This window comes from Mus caroli, unplaced genomic scaffold (assembly GCF_978045245.1).
Source record: "Mus caroli unplaced genomic scaffold, Mus_caroli_1 scaffold_8, whole genome shotgun sequence".
NCBI classification, from domain to species: domain Eukaryota; kingdom Metazoa; phylum Chordata; class Mammalia; order Rodentia; family Muridae; genus Mus; species Mus caroli.
The window spans coordinates 44,182,140-44,194,568 of record NW_028227263.1 but is presented as its reverse complement, the minus strand read 5'-3'; the positions used below and the strand labels follow the sequence as shown (position 1 = coordinate 44,194,568).

The 12,429-nt window shown below is 39.3% G+C and overlaps 1 protein-coding gene across 6 annotated transcripts in view; it reads right to left on the bottom strand.

The window, feature by feature from the left end:
* Nup98 (nucleoporin 98 and 96 precursor) overlaps positions 1-12,429 on the bottom strand; it is a 92,722-nt gene that overhangs the window by 71,857 nt on the left and 8,436 nt on the right. For all 6 annotated transcript variants that reach the window (XM_021167275.3, XM_029480156.2, XM_021167277.3 and 3 more), the window contains exons 2-5: positions 5,497-5,600; positions 4,270-4,371; positions 3,981-4,157; positions 1,302-1,441 (exon numbers count right to left, since the gene is read on the bottom strand). In XM_021167275.3, the coding sequence (XP_021022934.1) occupies positions 1,302-1,441; positions 3,981-4,157; positions 4,270-4,371; positions 5,497-5,572 (495 nt within the window). In that variant the 5' untranslated portion in view covers positions 5,573-5,600. The remainder of the gene's footprint in view (positions 1-1,301; positions 1,442-3,980; positions 4,158-4,269; positions 4,372-5,496; positions 5,601-12,429) is intronic.

Below are 12,429 nucleotides of genomic sequence, written 5' to 3'. Positions count from 1 at the left end.
ATTCCCAGCAATGACATGGTGGCTCACAACCATCTGTAATGGGATCCAATGCCCTCTTCTGGTGTGTCTGAAGGGAATGACAGTGTGCTCCCATATGTAAAATAAATAAATCTAAGGGGTTGAGGATTTAGCTCAATAGTAGTTGAGCACTTGCCTAGCAAGCGCAAGGCCCTGGGTTCGGTCCTCAGCTCTGGGGGGGGGGGGGGGGGGGGGGAAGGAATACTAATTGCTTTTCCAAAGGACCCAGGTTCAATCCCCAGCACCCACATGTTGCTTTACAATTTGCTGTAATTCCAGTTCCAGAGGATGAAGCCTCTTGTGGCCTTTCTGGGCACTGCATACACAAGGTACATGTATATACATGTAGGTCAAACACCCATACACATAAAATTAAAAGACAAAACAAAGAAACATCAAAACCTGTTATTTTTGAGACAAAGTCTTACTACACTACCCCGACAGGCCTAGAATTTGCGATTCATGCAGGCCTTAAATTCACAGAGCCACACCTGACTCTGCCTCTCATGTGCTGGGATTTTAAAGTCATCTGCCATACCCAACCTAAAACTGTTTTTTAATACATTTTAAAGACAAAGAGCCAAACTAGGGATTGGAGAGATGGTTCAGCAGTTAAGAGTACTAGCTGCTCTTGCAGAGAGCCCAGGTTCCTAGTGTTGCAAGGTAATTTCATCAGAGAATAAACACAGAATAGACTGTATTGCCCACTAGTGACTGCATGGCGAACTTGCCCAAATCAAGCAGCTCCAAGCCTCACTTGTCTGTCTTTTTTGCATAAAAACTGCATCCTGGTTGACACACAATTCAGTTAGGAAAGTTACTAAGAAGTAAAAACTAAATTAGTCAAAAAGCAAGGTTAATTCATTTAAAGGATTTTCCTGGATCCTGGAACTATGGGCCAGGTCTTTGATGGATTAGTTTCCTGTTTTGGTAAGTGTTAGTACCTACATGCTAAGTTCTAACACTAACAAATATTCATACACATAAACTCAAAATAAAAAAATCATATTTTGCTGGGCATGGTGGCGCACGCCTTTAATCACAGCACTCAGGAGACAGAGGCAGGCGGATTTCTGAGTTCGAGGCTGGCCTGGTCTACAAAGTGAGTTCCAGGACAGCCAGGGCTATACAGAGAAACCCTGTCTCCAAAGAACAAAGCAAAACAAAAAATCTAATTTTTTAAAAGCAAAAATGTGATATGTATTACTGGAGATAGGAGCACTCTGATCATTCTACAAAGAAATACACAAATGGGGAAAAATATACTTGAAGAAAATACATACATTAAATTTGATGGTAGTTCCTGTAGGTGCTGCGGTAAAACTACTTGGCCCAAAAAGGGAGCCAGATGTGCTACCAAAAGGATTAGAGGTGGTATTTGTAGTTCCAAAGAGTCCTCCACTGCTAGTACTGGTTCCAAAATCTGTAAATTAGAAAAACAAGAATTAAATAGCAAACAACTAAACGTTAACACACCTTGAAAGCAGGGCAGGGTAGAGTAAAGCAGCACTGCTGTCACATTGTCAAATACTCTTTATTTCTCCCGAGGAAACAGATTTAAGCTCTATTTCATATGACATGTGCTTCCCGGTTACAACTTTCAAAGGTAACAATTCCAAAACCATTGGTTAGCTAAATGTTCATGTAGTTTTTAGATATTACAGACAAAACTAAAAAGAAACATTTTACTTCACATGTATATTTCATCTCATTTCTCCTTTTCTTACTAAGAATGAAAGAGTACTGAATGAAACTGTCTTTCTGAAAACATCACAACAGACATCACAACAGCATTATGCTTTTATTTAGATATATTATTTCATATACCCACATATTACCAAAATATTGTATATGTAAAGTAGTCCTATTGGAGCAATCAAGCATAGATAGGTTAACAACCCCTGGAAAAACTTACCATCAGAGGGCACTGTTAGCTATTTTACAGAAACTCAGAAGCAGGATTGTAATCCAAATACTTGAGAGGCTAAGTAGGAAAGGCTGCACTCAGTTCAGTACTAGCCTGGACTAACTACATAGCGAATTCCAGGCTTACTGAGACTACAAAGACACTGTCTCAAAAATCCAAGAAGAAACTAATATAGTATTCTCTAGCCAGGCATAGTGGCCCACACCTATAATCTCAGTAGAGAGGCAGAGACAGACAGACCTTTGTGAGTTTGGGGCCAGCCTGCTCTATGAGTTCCAGAACAGCCAGTGCTACATGAGACTATCTCAACAAAGTTATAGCTAGAGATGGTAATCTGTACTTACAACCCAGTCCTCAAGAAGCAGAGATAGGAGGATCAGAAGTATAGGGTCATTTAGAACCACTCTATCTTAAAAACAAACAAACAAACAAACAAAAAACCCAAAAAACAAAAATGCAGTGGTGGCACATGCCTTTAATCCCAGCCCTTGGGAGGCAGAGGCAGGCGGATTTCTGAGTTCGAGGACAACCTGGTCTACAGAGTGAGTTCCAGGACAGCCAGGGCTACACAGAGAAATCCTCTGTTGAAGAACCAAAAAAAAAAAGAAAGAAAATAAAAGTGAGAGATGAGGAGATATCACTATACAAAAGCAAGCACTAATGACTGTCAGATGTAGTGGCACACATGAATCCCAGCAATCAGGAGACAGTGGCAGGCAGATGCTGAGTTTGAGGCCTGGAAAGAAAAAAGAAAAAAAGCAACGCAAGGCAAAGCAAGGCAAGGCAAGACAAGGCAGTCAGAGAAAGAAAGAAAAGAAAATTCTTATTTTTTAAAATGACTTATTTTTATTTATGTGCACTGGGATTTTGTCTGCATGTATGTCTGTCCAAGGATACTGGATCCCCTGGAACTAGAGTTACAAACAGTTGTAAGCTGCCATGTGGAGACTGGGAATTGAACCTGGGTCCTCTGGAAGACCCAGCCCCAACACTATGTTTTTAAAATATGAGAAGTTATACATATTTTAATAGAAATGTCAGTAAACAAGGAAAATCTTGCCTGCTAATACTTAATGTTAAGTTATAACCATTATGAGCATTTTGATTCCTTATTAGTAAATTATCACTTCCAAGGAACTCTGATCCTAAATATATAGTTTAAAGTTGGTAGGACTATCTCTTTTTGGATTTTCAACCTGATCAACAGAATGGATTTCAGGACAGCCAGGGCTACACAGAAAAATTTTGTCTCAAAAAATAAACAAAACAAAACAAAAACAAAAGCAACTACAACAAAAACCCCGAACAAACAAAAAAAGATTGCATTCTATGTGGTATGTTTAAATATTTCAACATCCTTCCAGAAATGGTGACATAAACCTGTCATAACAACACTAGGGAAGTAGATGCAGGAGTTTGAGGCTACCCTGGTCTACATGAGACTGCCTCACTCAGACACACCAAGAAAAAGTTTGTTTGTTCTTTTTTTTTTTTTTTCCTTCAAAATCCCTACAGTTTTACCTTTCAAAAAAAATTGTTGGTTGCTTAACCACTTGTATATTACTGGGCTCTTGTCACATAAACAGTATCACCTCATAGGGCAGTTAGTGGCTGCCTTAAAGTACTATATAGAGAAATAGCCACTGGCGACATAGATTTACAAAGTCAACAACATCTGCAATGAGCAAAAAGTAGAGGAGTAATTAAGCAGTATTTCTCATTCCTGCTGCTCTAATCTCTTCGTTGTAAATGTGAGACACAGGCCAGGAGGCCGTTCTAGGTCAGACACATCTCTCTATCTGTTTTATTGTGTGTATTTTTTTGAGACAGTGTTTCTCTGTTTAGCCCTAAATGTCCAGGAACTGCTATATTTACTGCCCTCTTTTCTAGCCTACTAAACTCAATACACTTTCAGGTTCTCCTATTTCCTGGTTTTGACCACTTGGTGGGAAAGGAGATAAGAGAACACATTCAACAAACAAATCAAATATTAAACTAATAGAAGTACAAGCCCAAAGAATAGTGTCCTACTTACTCCCAAAGCCAGTTGGTTTATTTTGTGCAAATGCATTGTTCTGGGATGAGAAAAGACTGGTCCCGGTACTTGCAGTTCCAAATAAGCTATTTGATGTTCCTGTTGATGTGCCAAACCCAAAACCAGTGCTTGTGGAGGTTGCTGGCTGGCTAAATGAACTGGTACCAAATAATCCTCCTGAAGAGATGGAGGGGAAGAAAACAAGTTTATGTAGATAAACTGTAGTCACTAAGTAAAGTTCTATGCTAGCTACAAATAAACCAGATATATTCCAAACAAAATCCCTTACCTGGTTTGGTCTGAGAATTTCCAAATAAGCCTCCAGTATTGTTGCTAGAACCAAACGCAGATGTTCCAAATGCTCCTCCACTAGTCGTACCAAAGCCAGTATCTGAAATAGCAAAATTCAGGGTCAGTAATAACTGCAATGTTTTTTTTTTTTTTTCCGTAACATCCTGCATTAAGCAGAACCACTAATGCAATTTGAAACCTTGCTCCAATTTCCTTACGGAAATTCTTACGGAATAGAAATCAAGCCAAGGCATTTTACTCACCCTCAGGAATGTAAACTTTAAATCAAAAGGTGTAACTTTGCACTACCAGAGGGTGCAGCCCAGTGGTAAGAGTATTACTTAGCACAGGCCCTGGGTTTATCTCTAGGTCCAGAAAAAGTGGAGTGGAGGGACCCCAAGCCCAGGGAATGGTGCTGTCCACAGTGGGTAGATCCTGCCCCATCAATCAGGATAGTCACAATGATTATACTGGCTAGTTTTATGTCAACTTGACACAGCTGGAGTTATCATAGAGAAAGGAGCTTCAGTTGAGGAGATGCCTCCATGAGATCCAGCTGTGGGTCTTTTTAATCAATTAGTAATCAAGGGGGGAGAGGTCCCCTTGTGGGTGGTGCCATCTCTGGGCTGGTAGTCTTGGTTCTATAAGATAGCAGGCTGAGCAAGTCAGGGGAGGCAAGCCAGTAAGTAACATCCCTCCATTGCCTCTGCATCAGCTCCTGCCTCCTGACCTGCTTGAGTTCCAGTCCTGACTTCCTTGGTGATGAACAGCAGTGTGGAAATGTAAGCCGAATAAACCCTTTCCTCCCCAACTTGCTTCTTGGTCATGATGTTTGTGCAGGAATAGAAACCCTGACTAAGACAATGATCATTCATAGATATTCTTAGATCCAATTCTCAATTATGTCAAGTTAACAGTTAAAATTAACCATGGCAGTGACTCATGCCTGTAATTCCAGCACTAGAGAAACTAAGACACAGGGACTGGAAGTCAAAGGCCAGCTTGAGCTACATAGAGTTGAGCCAGCTACAGTGATACTGGTTCTCAGAACAAAACAACCAAATCAAGACATTTCAGGGGGAGGGTTTGGGGGACTTTTGGGGTAACATTGGAAATGTAAATGAAGAAAATACGTAATTAATAATAATAAAATAAATAAATAAATTTTAAAAATCAGGAAAAAAAAAAGACATTTGCCCCTATTTCATTCTTTTTCATAACTTACTTTGTCCAAATGTTGACGTTGTGCCAAAGCCCCCTGTACCACCCCCAAAGGGGGTTCCAAATGATTTGTTAAACATCTTCAAAGCAAGTGTTTGCTTCAGAAAGCTGTAAAAGAGAAGTTTTTCTTTTGAGACACAGAAATTTGTTTCAAGAAATCTACCATTCTACAAACATTAGCTAGGCCCATAGAAATGATAACATGATCCTCCTATTCAATATCCTCAAACCTTGAATGATGAATTAAACACTATAAAATGTTCATGTTCTGCATGCTTTCTAAAATGACTAGAACTGTAGTGTGATATTAATTTCTGATCCTATCAACGGCCATCCCCTGAAAATGTTTTCATGTATGTGCACTGAATTGCAGGGTAATTTAATTTTTATTATTTTTAGTGTGTGCATCCCTCCAAATGCCACAACACATGAGAAGACAGGGGACATAAATGGGTTTTTTCTTTCTACCATGTGGATTCTGGGAGTTGAACTCAATTCATCAGGCTTAGCAAAAAGAAAAAAAAAAAGATACTAGCTCAGCTTATTTAAAAATTTTACTTAATTTTTGTTTTAGTATTACAACACAGATCAGTACAGTCAGCATGAAACTGTGGGTTTGTTATCCAGCACTGAACATGGTGGCACAGCAAAATCTTAGCACTCTGGAGGTGGGAGACAAGGGGATCAGAAATTGAAGGTCATCCTCGATACACAGCTCACAGCCAGTCTCAAAACAACAGAAACAAACAGAAAACATGAGTTTATGTCTATTAGGATAGATTTTAACAAAAACGTACCTAGGAAATTATACAGCATATGCATCAAAACCATATTCTGTTATCCCAACTATCTGAAATATTTTCCTGAACAGGGCTGGAAAGACAGCTCAGCAGTTAAGAGCACTTAATGACTAGACTTAAAGTTAGGGGATATATAATTCATATAATCATCTACTTTTCAGTAATGAGATCTGTTTTAAGTTCCCTATCTTTAGCCAGATATGATAGCACACTGCCTATAACAGGCAAGACTGCCAGGTCTATACAGAGAAGAAACCTTGCCACACACAAACACACACATACACACACAAAGCCAAAAGATCTGAATAGATAAGTTAGGGGAGAAAAAGATTTCAGTATGTTAACAAAAAAATAAACGAATGATAAATTTTATTTATACACATACTATCACAATTTTTAAAGATTCTATTCATGGCTGTAAGGATGGCTTGGCAATTAAAAGCACTCACTAGCTGTTCTTCCAGAGGTCCTGAGTTTAATTCCCAGCACCCACATGGTGGCTCACAACCAACTATTAACCATAGTCCCATGGGAACCACTGCCTTCTGCTGTGCAAATGTACATACAAACAAAACACCTATATACATAAATTATATAAATTTTTTAAAAAGTCTAGTTCATGAGGCTAGAGAGATGGCTCAGCGATTAAGACCACTGATTGCTCTTCCAGAGGTCCTGAGTTCAATTGCCAGCAACCACAGAAGGCTCATAACCATCTGTAATAGGGTCCAATGCCCTCTTCTGGTGTGTCTGAAGAGTGACAGTGTACTCAGATTAAATAAATCTTAAAAAACAAACAAACAAACAAACAAACAAACAAAAAACAAAACCTGATTCATAACTAACATAGTTAGTTTGGACACATGGACATATGTCACTCAAAGCAAATGCTATCCAGTTATGTTGATTTTGCCAGGCACCTCCTTTTTTTTTTAAAAACAAAAGCAAAACACTGTTTTTGGATATAGTGTTAGTTAGGTTTATAACTATCATTGTTGAGAGTCAAGGGATGTTTGATTGTTACTTGCCCTTTATCATTCTTATTGTTACTATATTAGCACATGCTAACTCTGTATGTGCAAACATACTTTAATCATATTCAGACCTCTTTCTCCAACTACTTAACCTTCTCTCTTCCGTATCTCTACCGGTCCCCCTTTAATTTCATGTATATCTATCCTTTTTCACTGTGTAGTCCTGGCTGTCCTGGAACTTTCTATGTAGACCAGGCTGGTCTCCAACAGAGACCCTCCTGCCTCTCCCTCCTGGGTGCTAGGATGAAAGGTGTGCACCACCACTGTGTGGCTTGGTTTTTGTTTTGTTTTGTTTTTTCTTCTTTTCCTCCTCCTCTTTTTTTTTTCTTTTCTTTTTTTCTTTTTTTTTTTTTTTTTTTTTTTTTTTAAAGATTTATTTATTTATTATATGTAAGTACACTGTAGCTGTCTTCAGACACACCAGAAGAGCGAGTCAGATCTCATTACGGATGGTTGTGAGCCACCATGTGGTTGCTGGGATTTGAACTAAGGACCTTTGGAAGAGCAGTCGGGTGCTCTTATCTGCTGAGCCATCTCACCAGCCCCTCTTTTTTTCTTTTTGAAACAGGGTTTTTCTGTATACCCCTTGATATCCTGAAAGACTGACCTCAAACTCAGACATCTGCTTGCCTCTGCCTCTCAAGTACTGGGATTAAGAGGGTGTACAACCAGCCGGGCGTGGTGGCGCACGCCTTTAATCCCAGCACTCGGGAGGCAGAGGCAGGCGGATTTCTGAGTTCGAGGCCAGCCTGGTCTACAAAGTGAGTGCCAGGACAGCCAGGGCTACACAGAGAAACCCTGTCTTGAAAAAACCAAAAAAAAAAAAAAAAAAAAAGAGGGTGTACAACCATGCCCAGCAGCCTGGTACCTTCTTACTCATCTCCACACACAGCCATCTTGTTTGTGTAACTCTGATGGCTAAATGAGAGGCATTGCACTCTTTAAAAGATGATTAATAACAATTTTTCCTCTGTAAAACATACCCTTATAGGGCATTTTAGTTGTAATTTGTGCTTTGGGTACACTAGGCTCTACACACTTTAAATTCTATAGCTCCTAACCATCAACATTTTACTTTTAGAAATCTTACCCTAATACTGAAACCTACCACTCACTACGTACATATTTCACGAAGGGACTTTTAAGTAGTAATAAAACACCCTGGAAGATCCCTCTCCATCTACAAAAGCATTTATATTCATCATGTCAACAACAATGAAAGGATATTGTTAGTAGCTATCTATTATCACTTGTATCACCTCTATTTTGCAGATTAGGAAAAGACCAGATTTTACTGCACTTTACAAGGTCATAGAGGTAAGTGGAACTCAAGTTTAATCACTTTCTAAATTTCCAAAGACACTTTCAACCAATTAAAGATAGGTAATAGGCAATAAGCAAAACCATATATAGTATATTAAAGAAATTCAACTGCCTCAAACCCAAGAACAAGAAGAATGAGGGCAGCAAATACGTTTAATCTATGAAGAAAGTTTCTCATTCAAAAGCAACCTATCTTTCCCACTCCTCCCACCCCTTTTTGGAGACCGGGTCTCACTGCGTGTGTGTCTCAGGCTGACCAAGAGATCTGCCTGCATCTGCCTCCTCAGTGCTGGGATTAAAGGTGAAAATCAGCACGCCCAGTCACCTTTCTTAGTTCTGAGAAGAATGAACTTGTCTTATTCTCAGCTATCTTGCTGAGCAAGGTCTCTTAAATTATCACAACAGGGGCTAGGGGATGTAGCTCAGTTAGCAAGAGTGCTTGCCTAGCATGCACAAAGCCCTGGGTCTCATCCCCAGAACAGCGTAAGTGAGGAATGGCAACACATGTCTGTAGGATTTAGGAGGTCAAAAGTCATCCTCAGCTACACAGATCTTATCTCTAAACAAATCACAACAGAAACAAAATTACACTGAAGCAAATCAAGATCAAAGACAGCCTCGCAATTTGTCTTACTACAAAAATTGAAGTGTGGTAAACTGGGTGAACTGGAGCTCACCTATAATCCCAGCACTAGAGGTGCAAAGGAAAGATGAACAGGAATTCAGGCTCAACCTCTGCTACTTGGTAAACCTGAGGCTACCCTAGGCTGAGGCCCTAACACAAAACAAAAACTAGTAAATACATACAGCTCTGCTCTTCAAATCATTTATTTTCCTCGCTCTGCTGTGTAATACCATTGACTAAATGAAAACTGTCTTTTTATTCTTTATCGTTGCTGCCAAACAACCCAATTGACTCTATAGAACCCAGCTTCAGTATGGTATCTTATGTAAGACTATACTAACTTTATTTAGTAATGGCATGCTTCTAAACATCCATAGCACAACATAAATTCTTTGCACATATCTATCTTAACCCTTACTTCCCATCCTGGATACTGTGAAACAATAAACTATGCAGACTTTCATTTAGGACTGGAAAATATTTCTTGTACCAGCTGCTGTACTATAAGACAGCCTTCAGCTGTCAGTCCTTTTCAGAACTGCCTCTACTAAAGACTGCCTCATCCAAGGTCATACTTTTTTCCTTTGATAGCCTAAATCCATGGCCAATGCTAGGACTCGACTCCAGCTTAGTGTAACTCTAAAGGTCAGGTAATTTCAGCTTTTTAAATTTTTGTGGGATTAGTTGATGCTTTCATCAACCAATGTTGGTCAACACAACATCAACCATACTAGAAATATAGCTTAGTGGTAGAGTGCTTTTTCAGAGAATTAGGTTCAATTCTCTTCTACTACTAAGAAGAAAAGGTAATACATAAAAATAAAGACAGTGTCACACAGGCAATGGTCAGTTTTAATGCTTGCCTATTGTCTGTAAAGCCCAAGGTTCAATCCCATCACTATGCATATTCAAATATCATTTCCTACTTTCTCACTTCTCTCACAGGAGATTATACAAAGAAAGTTTCTTACACCAACCTCTAAGGACTGCCCACTTCAGAGTCTGCTACCAGAGGAACTTAACTTTATCCCATTTACAGCTAACCTGCTAAGGCAAGGGACAATTATCCTTTTTGTTGTTGTGTTGAGATGGTACAGCTATCGAAGGCTACCCTCAAACTTTCTGTATACACAGACTGACTTTGAACTGCTGATCTTCCTGCCTCTACCTCCCACGTGTAGGATTCCAGGTGGTTGACTCTACAACAGATTATTTTGGGTTTTTGAAACAGGATCACTCATAGCCCAGGCTGGCCTGAAACTCGCTATGTAGCCAAGAGTGACACTGATCTTTCTTCCTCCATCTCCAAGGCAGTGAGACTACAGGTATATGCTAGCACATCAAATGACAAGAAACACAAGTTATGGTGGTATGTATGTAAGATATGATGAAGTAGAAACAGGATAAAATGTAATCTCTTATGATAAAACAATTCATGATATTCCCATGGCTTAGATAAAATTTTCTACAAAAATTCATTTTTATCTTTACGAATCGATTTATTTACATTCATTTTGCATAAAACATTTTAAAAATGATCTTTAATTTCAGCCTTAATTTTCCTCTGTACTTTGTGCTTCAATAATCTTTATTACTTACTCTATATAATACCAAAAAGGAGTCAACACACATCAGTAATCTAACTCATAGACAGAAATATATTCCCCAATGTCAGAAAGTTTGAACTCTGGATGGTGATGTCTCACTTTATCATATATCTAAATTTTGTACACTAAGTTAACTCTGGATACAACAGCAAAGTTAGTTTTCTACCTCACAAAGTTCAACAACAACAAAGAAGCAAACCTCTAAGCACTGGCAAAGTGGATGACTGTGAAGCTTCAAGGCCCCTCCCAGCGGGCAGCTTTCTAATTCTAAAGCATTCTACAAATGTTAACTAAGTCTTCCTTTCTACTCCCCTGAACTCATTTGTAACAAAGTCAGCAAAGAGCAAACACAGTAGGCACCTGTAGATGGACAGACTGAGAAGTTACTTTCTACTTTACAAGCACCTTTTTGTTTCTCTTTTAACCCCCATGATAATAGTAGAAAAGGGAGGAATCACTATCCATAGTTATTGAATTAATAAAAGAAATGAGTATGTTTTGTTTGAGACAAGGTCTCAACAAGGTCTCACACTAGTTCCAGGCTGCCTTGGCCCTCACAGCACTCTTTCTGCAGAAGTACCCGGTAAGTAAGCACTGTGTACGGTTTGTCTTGGATGGGGTAAGAGAGACAGGAAAGGAGGCTAGGTAGAATTCCAGAAAGAACAAAGTACCTAGTCTTAACTAACATTTCTGAGGCTAGCCTTAAACTCCTTATTCTACCTCTCCTTCTGAAGATCTGGGAATTCAAGCATACCCAAAAGCCCCAGAGTGAGGTGTTGCTGCTTCACACCTTTAATCCCAGCACCAGGGAGGCAGACAGGTGGATCTCTTAACAGCCTGGTCTACAGAGGGTTCCAGAACAGCCAGGGCAACACAAGAGAAACCCTATCTTAAAGGCAAAAAAAAAAAAAAAAAAAAAAAAAGGTAACTAACTAAATAGAAAGGTCCACCTGTCTCTACACTACCACCATCAACCACAACCCAGCAAAGACTGATTGTTTTATTTATTTATTTATTCCTACACATTTATGCAACATGTGTGTGGGTCCCCCTCAAGAGACAAGAGGGTGTAGGGCTAGTTTGGAGCTAGAATTACAAGTAGTTGTGAGCCACCTGACATGACTGCTGGGAATAGAACTCAAGTACTCTCAAAGAGCCATCAAGTCTAACTGAACAGGTAATCTAGATTCAGTGAGAAATCCTGTCTCAAAAATAAGGCGTAGAAAAAAAATAAGATGTTAGGCCAGGCATGGTGTCACACACCTATAATCCTCCCACTGAGGAGGCAAGCAGGTTCAGCTTGGTCTACATAGGCAGTTTCAGGTCAGCAAGGACAAATAGTGAGACCGTCTCAAAGAAAGGAAAAAAAATTTCAGGAGTAGTGGTCCACATCTTTTATCCAAACACTCAGGAGGCAGTCTGATCTACACAGAAAGTTCCAAGAGAGCCAGGACTACAGAGAGAACATGTCTCAAAAAAACAAAACAAACAAAAAAAAAAACTAGCCAACTAAATAAATAAATGAAAAGGGGGACGATGTTAAAGGAG